Source organism: Panulirus ornatus, chromosome 10, assembly GCF_036320965.1.
Source record: "Panulirus ornatus isolate Po-2019 chromosome 10, ASM3632096v1, whole genome shotgun sequence".
Taxonomy (NCBI): Eukaryota; Metazoa; Arthropoda; class Malacostraca; order Decapoda; family Palinuridae; genus Panulirus; species Panulirus ornatus.
In genome coordinates this window covers 40,813,708-40,825,841 of record NC_092233.1, presented here as the reverse complement: position 1 = coordinate 40,825,841, position 12,134 = coordinate 40,813,708, and the positions used below count along the sequence as shown (strand labels likewise).

Here is a 12,134-nt window from a genome sequence, read left to right as displayed (position 1 = left end):
AGTGTCGTATATATATATGTATATATTGTTACGAAGACGTGTGTGTTTGTATCTATTTCTTATCAGGGCGAGGAGTGATGCTTGAGGCTGGCTCGGAGTTTCTGTCCACCCAGCATTTTACGAGAGTGTAACTACGCCGAGACTCTGGGACCCTCCAACCAATGAGAACTTCCCCTATATTTCTATAGCCAATCGAAATGTAAGGTTTATAGCAGCAAGGGCGAACACTTGTCTTCTGGTACCCACAACACCCGCTGAGACTTGATTCCTTTCTCTGAAGCCCAGCGAGGTGGGTGGTGTCCCCTGCTGTAAGTCCTGCTGTGTTGTAAGCCTGTAAGCCCTGCTGTGCTATAAGCCCGTTGCCCTAGTGTTGTGCTGTAAGCCCGTTATAATTATCAGTGTAATGTTATCGAAGAACTGCCTTAGAGGAAAGAGAACATCTGGCTTGAAATCTTATCTGGAATGTTAAGTCATGTACGAATGTTATCTTATGTTCAATGTTAAGCTCACTTTCAATGTTAACGTAATGTTTCATGCTTGATTTATGTGCCTATCTTTGTACACTTGAAATCTTTCATTATAAGTAGATTTAATGTAATGCTGGTCTTTAATTCAATCCCATAACTTTATTATTGTGTTATCCTGAGTTGTGCCACTTGACAAATCTATAACGTCCTTGCAAAACAAGGACCAGTAGTATTTGTAACAAATAAATTGGCGACCTTGCCCGGATATTTCTTGCCTTAGCGGAATCTCTTTCCTTTCGTTAATCATGTCGTTGACCAGCGACGCTGACGTTGACCAGTTCTGTGGATCTGAGCCCTCTCACGAGGACATCAAGTCTTTAACAAAGCATGAGTTGATGCTTATTGCAAATAGGTTAAAATTGAATTATGACCGGAAAGCTAGTAAAGTACAGTTGGAGACCTTAGTCATAAATCATTTTGCTAGTGAACAGATAGTAGATGCTGCGCCTGAGGTTGAAATTAGTGTCGATAATACTGCTCCATCAGTGACGTCGGCCGAAGCCTCGATTCCTCCCCATATCCCTAGTGATGATAATGTTGATCCCGAGTACTGGAGAATTCAGCTAGAGATAGCTAAGGTCAATGCACAAGCACAAGTGCAAGTACAGAAGGAGCAGACTGAACAAGCTAGGTTAGCCCTCGAACGTGAACAACTTAGACTTAACGCTTCACCATCAGAACCAGTGTCGTCTCGGTTGGGAGACTTACATCTCGTACCTAAGTTCGATGAAGATAATGTGGCTTCCTTTTTCCTTAAATTTGAACAGACTGCCCGTGACTGCTCTTGGCCGAAGTCAGCCTGGGTGACAGTTTTGCGGCCCCTTCTTTTTGGCAAAGCTGAATCCACATACACCGCGTTAAACGATGACCAGTGTCGTGATTATGAGGTCGTTAAGCAAGCAGTGATAAATTCTTATCATTTAAGTCCGGAAGCACACCGACTCAGATTTCGAAGTAAGCATAAGCACCCTGATCAACCCTACCTAGATCACTTTTGTGAGAAGTACAAGTTAGCCGTGCGGTGGGTACGTTCTGCGGGAGCTTATATAGATGCTGAATCGGTCCTGAAACTATTTGTGTTCGAGGAATGTAAGGACTGTCTACCCCGTGATGTAAGGCAGTACGTAATAACTAAATCAGCGAAGGATTTTGAGGAGGCTGGGAAACTAGCAGATGAGTACATGTTAGATGTCAAACTTGACGCGGGCAGGCATTCAAAGGGCTACGACGGCAGAGGGAGGACCAATGATTATGTAATCTCACCTGAATCTGCTACCTTGCCAGTAACTCATGAAAATCAGGGGAAATACTCCCAGAAAGTAAAGTTTTGCTCTCACTGTGGCAAGGCTGGGCACCAGGTGAAGGATTGCTGGGCTCGAGAGAAGGAATTTAGGGATTCTACCGTGAGTAGACCGGTAAATCTCGTCTCAACTTTAGGGCCACTTAGTAAAGTAGGTGAGGCTGTCCCTGCTCTTAAGGAAAAGAGGGGTTGCGAGAGTGTAGTTAAGGATCCGTTCTGTGGGAACTACAATGCGTTCCTGTCTGAGGGCTATGTTAGTAGATGTGGTGTACGACGAAAAGTAACCGTATTGCGGGATTCTGGTTCTCTGCAGTCCTTGATGTTGGATGGCTTGGTGCCGCGAGGAGAGTTTGGAGACCGAGTCTTGCTAGATGGATTGTCGGGTTCCGAGGAAGCTCCACTAGTCGATGTGAGGGTAGAAACAGATCTCTTCACGGGCCATGCTCTCATAGGGGTTGTAGATAGGTTGCCTGTCTCAGGTGTGGACTTTGTGTTAGGAAATGACCTAGCGGGTGGGAAGATGAACCCAATGCCGGTGTTGCCTACGGGCCCGGTGGAGTCCACGGAGGCAGTGCAGCTTGAGGAGCAGGTACCGGACCTATTTCCCGTATGCGCAGTTACCCGGTCCATGTCTGCTAAGAAAGCAAGTTGCAAGCCCCAGGAGACAGAGCGTGAGGCGGGAAAACTACAGTCACTGCCCGAGAGTGAGCCGAGTGAGGTGGAGCTCGCTGATACCTTCTTTGCTGAGCTAGGCACTGACCCCGCGTCGACGGATGAAACTGATGATTTGTCTAGTCAGAATCTGAAGAGATTACAGAGAGCCGAACCCGAATTCAAGGAATTGTTTGAGTCGGCTGAGGCATCGGCTGACGGTTATTACCTCCGGGATGGGTTGTTAATGAGGAGGTGGTGTCCAGTGTCATGTAATGGGGAAGACGAGGAGTGGCAGGCAGTTCACCAGGTTTTAGTGCCGCGTCCCTACAGGAGGGAGATTTTGAAGCTGGCGCATGACTCAAATTTCGCCGGTCATTTAGGGGTGAGGAAGACCCTGGACCGAGTGTGGCGGAATGTATATTGGCCTGGTGTCCGCCGGGATGTCGCTCAGTACGTAAAGACGTGTCATACATGTCAAGTGATGGGAAAGCCTAATCAGAAGCTTAAGGCTGCCCCCTTAGTTCCTATTCCCCCATTTGAAGCTCCGTTTGATCGAGTCATAGTTGACATTGTGGGCCCGTTGCCAAGAACCTCCTCTGGCCACTGTTACATTTTAAGTATTATTGATATGGCCACGAGATATCCCGAGGCAATACCGTTGAGAAGCATGAATGCCAAGACTGTTGTCCGGGAGCTGCTTAACTTCTTCACAAAATTTGGACTTCCCAAAGAGGTGCAATCTGATCGGGGATCCAATTTCATGTCCAGGACTTTTCGACAAACCCTGAGGGAACTGGGTATCGGTAAGATTACCTCCACTGCTTACCACCCTCAGAGCCAGGGAGCACTGGAACGTTACCATTCCACCCTGAAGTCCATGATAAAGAAGTATTGTGCTGACAACACTAAGGACTGGGATAAGGGACTCCCATTTCTTCTCTTCGCCACGAGAGAAGTGCCTAATGAATCTCTAGGTTTCTCCCCCTTTGAGTTGATGTTTGCCCACGAGGTCCGAGGGCCTCTTAAGTTACTGAAAGACGTGTGGCTCAACTCGAATGAGAGTGTCGGCCTGTTGGACTCTGTCAGCGAGTTCAAGGAGAAACTACAAAGGTGCTGGGAAACCGCTCGGCAGAATTTAACAGAGACCCAAGAAAGAATGAAGAGATGGTATGACAAACGATCTCGTTTGAGAAGGTTTGAGGCGGGCGACGAGGTGTTGCTTCTACTACCGCAGCCAGGTCAACCCTTGGCTGCCCGGTTTCAGGGCCCCTACACCATTATCCGGAGTGTAGGAGACTCAAATTACCTTGTCTCTACCCCCGATAGGCGCAGAGGTCGGAGATTATGCCACGTCAACATGCTTAAGCCATATTTCAGTCGTGATCCTCCCCCCTTGGAACCGAAGGTGCCAGTCTGCATCATCCAACGTCCAGCGGTAGCCGTGTGTGACGAAGTCGACGACGTAGCTGCGAGTGCCTCGGAAGCCTGGGAACCGGACGGAGGCGCGAACGGGAAGTGGGAGACCAAACTTTCGCATCTATCGGAAGATCAACGTGTGCAAATGTCCGCCTTGTTGTCAAAACACCCGGAGGTTTTTCGAAACACACCGGGACAGACCTTGCTCGCAACCCATGATGTGGACGTGGAAGCAGCCCGACCGGTTAAATTGGCTCCGTACCGAGTGAGCCCACAACGAGAGGCCATCCTTCACACTGAGGTGAACTATATGCTTGAGCACGACCTGATTGAGCCATGTCAGTCAGAGTGGAGCTCCCCTGTTACTCTCGTATCCAAGTCCGATGGGACCCATCGGTTCTGTATTGACTACCGCCGGGTTAATGAGGTGACAAGAACGGACAGTTACCCCCTGCCGCGAGTGGAAGACTGCATAGATCGCGTCGGCAATGCTCGCTTCCTGTCAAAACTAGACCTCAGAAAAGGGTACTGGCAGATTAGACTGACGGAGAGAGCACAGGATATCAGCACCTTTGTAGTGCTAGGACAAACTTATAAATGTAAAGTGATGCCTTTTGGCATGAAGAATGCCCCTGCTACATTTCAACGACTTATGGACATCCTCATCAGAGACCTGCCTGGTTGTGTCGTCTACCTGGATGATATTGTGATATACAGTCAGAGTTGGGACGAACATCTACAGAGACTTGACAACGTTCTGACGGCCTTGAATAAAGCTAACCTTGTTCTCAATTGGAACAAATGCGAGTTTGTGAAGGCCAAGGTGCAATATTTGGGTTATGTGATCGGCCAAGGTGAGCTAGCCCCACCGACTGCAAAGGTCCAGTCTTTATCCCAGATGAGTGCCCCCCGATCTCGAAGAGAACTGAGACGTTTTATGGGTATGGTTGGGTACTATAGGATGTTCATTGTAAATTTTGCAACAGTCGCAACCCCTCTGACAGATTTATTGAAGAAAGATGTTAAATATGTTTGGAATGAGCAGTGTGACATAGCCTTTCATCAATTAAAATCCATACTTTGTAATAGTCCTATTTTGCTGGCCCCTGATTTTGATCTACCTTTCAAGTTAGCTGTTGACGCCAGCAATGTGGGAGCCGGTGCTGTCCTCTTGCAGGAGGACGAGAACCATGTTGAGCACCCTGTAAGTTATTTTAGTAAGAAATTCAATCAAGCCCAAAGGAATTATTCTACCATTGAGAAGGAACTTTTGTCTTTGATATTAGCATTGCATCATTTTCATGTTTACTTGTGTCCTTCAGGCAATGTCATCAAGGTGTATACTGATCACCACCCATTGAAATATGTTAATAAGTTCCGAGATAAGAATCAAAGGTTAACTAGGTGGGCCTTGTTCCTTCAAGAGTATAATTTAGATATTCACCATATTGCTGGCGCACATAATGTGTTAGCTGATTGTTTATCCCGCTCTTAACGTGAGAAAATTCCTCTTCTAGGAATTTTCTCCTTTAAGGAGGGGGGTGTTACGAAGACGTGTGTGTTTGTATCTATTTCTTATCAGGGCGAGGAGTGATGCTTGAGGCTGGCTCGGAGTTTCTGTCCACCCAGCATTTTACGAGAGTGTAACTACGCCGAGACTCTGGGACCCTCCAACCAATGAGAACTTCCCCTATATTTCTATAGCCAATCGAAATGTAAGGTTTATAGCAGCAAGGGCGAACACTTGTCTTCTGGTACCCACAACACCCGCTGAGACTTGATTCCTTTCTCTGAAGCCCAGCGAGGTGGGTGGTGTCCCCTGCTGTAAGTCCTGCTGTGTTGTAAGCCTGTAAGCCCTGCTGTGCTATAAGCCCGTTATAATTATCAGTGTAATGTTATCGAAGAACTGCCTTAGAGGAAAGAGAACTCCTGGCTTGAAATCTTATCTGGAATGTTAAGTCATGTACGAATGTTATCTTATGTTCAATGTTAAGCTCACTTTCAATGTTAACGTAATGTTTCATGCTTGATTTATGTGCCTATCTTTGTACACTTGAAATCTTTCATTATAAGTAGATTTAATGTAATGCTGGTCTTTAATTCAATCCCATAACTTTATTATTGTGTTATCCTGAGTTGTGCCACTTGACAAATCTATAACGTCCTTGCAAAACAAGGACCAGTAGTATTTGTAACAATATATATATATATATATATATATATATATATATATATATATATATATATATATATATATATATATATATATATATATATATATATATATGAAGTCTGTTGTCGATGAGAGAGCTTGGGAAGTGAGTCAGTTGTTGTTCGCTGATGATACAGCGCTGGTGGCTGATTCATGTGAGAAACTGCAGAAGCTGGTGACTGAGTTTGGTAAAGTGTGTGAAAGAAGAAAGTTAAGAGTAAATGTGAATAAGAGCAAGGTTATTAGGGACAGTAGGGTTGAGGGTCAAGTCAATTGGGAGGTAAGTTTGAATGGAGAAAAACTGGAGGAAGTCAAGTGTTTTAGATATCTGGGAGTGGATCTGGCAGCGGATGGTACCATGGAAGCGGAAGTGAATCATAGGGTGGGGGAGGGGGCGAGAATCCTGGGAGCCTTGAATAATGTGTGGAAGTCGAGAACATTATCTTGGAAAGCAAAAATGAGTATGTTTGAAGGAATAGTGTTTCCAACAATGTTGTATGGTTGCGAGGCGTGGGCTATGGATAGAGTTGTGCGTAGGAGGGTGGATGTGCTGGAAATGAGATGTTTGAGGACAATGTGTGGTGTGAGGTGGTTTGATCGAGTAAGTAATGTAAGGGTAAGAGAGATGTGTGGAAATAAAAAGAGCGTGGTTGAGAGAGCAGAAGAGGGTGTTTTGAAATGGTTTGGTCACATGGAGAGAATGAGTGAGGAAAGATTGACCAAGAGGATATATGTGTCAGAGGTGGAGGGAACGAGGAGAAGTGGGAGACCAAATTGGAGGTGGAAAGATGGAGTGAAAAAGATTTTGAGTGATCGGGGCCTGAACATGCAGGAGGGTGAAAGGCGGGCAAGGAATAGCGTGAATTGGATCGATGTGGTATACCGGGGTTGACGTGCTGTCAGTGGATTGAATCAGGGCATGTGAAGCGTCTGGGGTAAACCATGGAAAGTTGTGTGGGACCTGGATGTGGAAAGGGAGCTGTGGTTTCGGGCATTATTGCATGACAGCTAGAGACTGAGTGTGAACGAATGGGGCCTTTGTTGTCTTTTCCTAGCGCTACCTCGCACACATGAGGGGGAGGGGGATGGTATTCCATGTGTGGCGAGGTGGCGATGGGAATGAATAAAGGCAGACAGTGTGAATTGTGTGCATGGGTATATATGTATGTGTCTGTGTGTGTATATATATGTGTACATAGGGATGTATAGGTATGTATATTTGCGTGTGTGGACGTGTATGTATATACATGTGTATGAGGGTGGGCTGGGACATTTCTTTCGCCTGTTTCCTTGCGCTACCTCGCAAACGCGGGAGACAGCGACAAAGCAAAATAAATGAATAAATGAATAAATAAATATATTCTCCATGTATCACTTGGTGATACAGGCAGTTGCTAATGGTGAAGAGAAGGTACTGGAAGATGTGAGGCGCATAGTATCCCAAGCTGACTATGTTCCTTGAGATCGTCGGGAGCTTTGTGGCAGACTTTTCCACACAGTCTACATGGCTACTGAGAACTCGTCAACAGAGACCAAATCTCGAGCAAAACTTCTTTCCCAGCAGAGTGGAAGCTACCACATACCAATAGCAATTGACAGTATGGTATCAGCAGCACTAGGCATCTTCAGTGCTGCCACAGGTTTCATCCCAAAGTTTAGAGTGCGTGGAGGAACAGTTAGAGAAAACCTTGCCTTGCAGAACGTGCAAGCAAGACTTCGTATGGTGCTTGCCTATCTCTTTGCTCAGTTGATGCTCTGGGTTCGTGGAAGACAGGGTGGACTCTTGGTTTTAGGATCTGCAAATGTAGATGAGGCACTAAGGGGATACATGACTAAATATGACTGTAGTTCTGCTGATATTAATCCCATCGGTGGATTTTCCAAGGCTGACCTCAAGAGATTTCTGCTTCTAGCCAAAGACAGACTTAATGTTCCTGTACTAGGCGATATTCTAGGGGCGCCACCTACTGCAGAACTTGAACCACTTGAGGAGGGCTCACTTGTACAAACAGATGAAGCAGACATGGGCATGTCATATGATGAACTGTCCACATATGGAAAGCTTCGAAAAGTTGAATGTTGTGGTCCATACTCCATGTTTGGCAAGCTAGTTCATCTTTGGTCTGATCAATGTGCACCTAAAGAGGTTGCAGAGAAAGTTAAGCTGTTCTTCCGTTGTTACAGTGTTAACCGCCACAAGATGACTGTTTTGACTCCAGCATACCATGCTGAGACATATTCACCTGATGATCATCGCTTTGACCACCGACAGTTCCTGTACAACTACCGCTGGGTGTGGCAGTTTAAAGCTATAGATAAAGCAGTGGAAAAGTTAGATTGTGGAAGGGATGGAGATCAAGTTGAACGAAGTGGGTCTACATGTTCCAATAAAGGCAGTCGGTCGTCATCCTTCACACGGCCTTCATCGCGGTCATCCAACAACTCACTCACTGGATTTACTGGTAGTGAGTCTCATCGTCGAGGAGTAGAAGTAGCACCTGGACCTGTCATTCAAGATGCACACAGTGAACAAGACTGCACAAATGAAAGTAAACATATTACATTGAACATGATAGTGCCACACTACCAAGATCAGAAAATGGAAAGTAGTAAAAGTTCATCCTCTCATCTTGGACCTGCTAGTGAGGAAGACCGAAAACGCCGTGGATCTACATCAATCTTTGTTAATGCTCTTGGACACAGTACTCAGAAAGCAAGTCGTTGTGGGGATTCAGCTTCTTCTACCATTCAGTACCTTAATAACAACATACAAATGTAAAGAGTTTTTTAGTAGATAATAACATTTTAGATTTTTTTTTTCATATGTAATTGCTTTTTCCAACTTTGTATAGGAAGCATCAGGAATGTGATAATACTGGCCTCACTTACACATCTCCACTCTCTAGCTGTCAAGTATGATTTACTGAAACCAGCACTTACCATCCACAACCAGGTCTTTTAGATTGCTTCATATGCTCTGGATCAGTCCATTACCATCTTGTTGATCCTATATTTCACATGAATCCAGTTCATTCTATCCTATGCATGCCCTTCATTTTCCTGAATGTTTAGGCCCCAGTACCCCAAAGCCTCCTTCAGTCATTCCTTTCATCTCCTTCTAGGTCTCCCTATTCCCATTTGTTTCATCTACTTTTAATATTAAGATCCTCTTAGTCAGTCTTTCTTTGCTCATCTTTGTTATATATATATATATATATATATATATATATATATATATATATATATATATGCTTAATATATTCCCTGGGGATAGGGGAGAAAGAATACTTCCCACGTATTCCCTGCGTGTCGTAGAAGGCGACTAAAAGGGAAGGGAGCGGGGGCTGGAAATCCTCCCCTCTCGTTCTTTTTTTTTTTCTTTAATTTTCCAAAAGAAGGAACAGAGAAGAGGGCCAGGTGAGGATATTCCCTCAAAGGCCCAGTCCTCTGTTCTTAACGCTACCTTGCTATCGCGGGAAATAGCGAATAGTATGAAAAAAAAAAAAAAAAAAATATATATATATATATATATATATATATATATATATATATATATATATATATATATATATATATATATATATATTTTTTTTTTTTTCCCGCTGTCTCCCGCGTTTGCGAGGTAGCGCAAGGAAACAGACGAAAGAAATGGCCCAACCCACCCCCATACACATGTATATACATACGTCCACACACGCAAATATACATACCTACACAGCTTTCCATGGTTTACCCAGACGCTTCACATGCCTTGATTCAATACACTGACAGCACGTCAACCCCAGGATACCACATCGCTCCAATTCACTCTATTCCTTGCCCTCCTTTCACCCTCCTGCATGTTCAGGCCCCGATCACACAAAATCTTTTTCACTCCATCTTTCCACCTCCAATTTGGTCTCCCTCTTCTCCTCGTTCCCTCCACCTCCGACACATATATCCTCTTGGTCAATCTTTCCTCACTCATTCTCTCCATGTGACCAAACCATTTCAAAACATCCTCTTCTGCTCTCTCAACCACGCTCTTTTTATTTCCACACATCTCTCTTACCCTTACGTTACTTACTCGATCAAACCACCTCACACCACACATTGTCCTCAAACATCTCATTTCCAGCACATCCATCCTCCTGCGCACAACTCTATCCATAGTCCACGCCTCGCAACCATACAACACTGTTGGAACCACTATTCCTTCAAACATACCCATTTTTGCTTTCCGAGATAATGTTCTCGACTTCCACACATTCTTCAAAGCTCCCAGAATTTTCGCCCCCTCCCCCACCCTATGATCCACTTTCGCTTCCATGATTTCATCCGCTGCCAGATCCACTCCCAGATATCTAAAACACTTCACTTCCTCCAGTTTTTCTCCATTCAAACTCACCTCCCAATTGACTTGACCCTCAACCCTACTGTCCCTAATAACCTTGCTCTTATTCACATTTACTCTTAACTTTCTTCTTTCACACACTTTACCAAACTCAGTCACCAGCTTCTGCAGTTTCTCACATGAATCAGCCACCAGCGCTGTATCATCAGCGAACAACAACTGACTCACTTCCCAAGCTCTCTCATCCCCAACAGACTTCATACTTGCCCCTCTTTCCAAAACTCTTGCATTCACCTCCCTAACAACCCCATCCATAAACAAATTAAACAACCATGGAGACATCACACACCCCTGCCGCAAACCTACATTCACTGAGAACCAATCACTTTCTTCTCTTCCTACACGTACACATGCCTTACATCCTCGATAAATATATATATATATAGGGTGGGGGAGGGGGCGAAAATTCTGGGGGCCTTGAAGAATGTGTGGAAGTCGAGAACATTATCTCGGAAAGCAAAAATTGGTATGTATGAAGGAATAGTGGTTCCATCAATGTTGTATGGTTGCGAGGCGTGGGCTATGGATAGAGTTGTGCGCAGGAGGATGGATGTCCTGGAAATGAGATGTTTGAGGACAATGTGTGGTGTGAGGTGGTTTGATCGAGTGAGTAACGTAAGGGTAAGAGAGATGTGTGGAAATAAAAAGAGCGTGGTTGAGAGAGCAGAAGAGGGTGTTTTGAAGTGGTTTGGGCACATGGAGAGGATGAGTGAGGAAAGATTGACCAAGAGGATATGTGTCGGAGGTGGAGGGAACAAGGAGAAGAGGGAGACCAAATTGGAGGTGGAAAGATGGAGTGAAAAAGATTTTGTGTGATCGGGGCCTGAACATGCAGGAGGGCAAGGAATAGAGTGAATTGGAGCGATGTGGTATACCGGGGTTGACGTGCTGTCAGTGGATTGAATCAAGGCATGTGAAGCGTCTGGGGTAAACCATGGAAAGCTGTGTAGGTATGTATATTTGCGTGTGTGGACGTATGTATATACATGTGTATGGGGGGGGGGCCATTTCTTTCGTCTGTTTCCTTGCGCTACCTCGCAAACGCGGGAGACAGCGACAAAGTATAAAAAAAAAAAAAAAATATATATATATATGGTGAAAAGGATCACAATTTTGCGCGTGATCAAGATATTCCTTTAAGTCCATGGGTAAAATAAAACACGAAAAATTTACAAGTGCACTTTCGTGTAATGATCACATCATCGGGAGACACACAAGAGAGAAATATAACAGTCAGTTGATATACATCGAAGAGACGAAGCTAGGACGCCATTTGGTAAACATGTGATTGTCCAAAACATAATACGAGCGTTCATAAACTTATTTTACAAATCTTATCAACAATAAAGTTATCTAATTTGTATAGACCATCACTAATATTAAGATTATAATTCATTGTATATTTGATAATAGAAGATTCAATGATAATTCTCTTGGTAATAGAGTTAGAGGTAATAACTGAGAAGGAGTTACAGTAATTTGGTAATGATGATATTTATATCTGGAAGGGTTTAGTGTATGCCAGTTTGTCAAAATCAGTGGAAGCTAATTGCCCTAAAGGATTCATAAGAGCTATTAACATCTTAAAAAAAGACAGGGATATACATATTACTAAAGCAGATAAGGCTAAGT

General features: G+C 44.3%; 1 protein-coding gene across 1 annotated transcript; it reads left to right on the top strand.

The window, feature by feature from the left end:
• The first annotated feature begins 7,519 nt into the window (after window positions 1–7,519).
• On the top strand, window positions 7,520–8,919 carry LOC139750679 (glutamine-dependent NAD(+) synthetase-like). Its single transcript, XM_071665357.1, has one exon. The coding sequence runs from the start codon at window positions 7,614–7,616 to the stop codon at window positions 8,886–8,888; it is 1,275 nt and encodes a 424-aa protein (XP_071521458.1). The 5' UTR covers window positions 7,520–7,613; the 3' UTR covers window positions 8,889–8,919.
• Window positions 8,920–12,134: the final 3,215 nt, after the last annotated feature.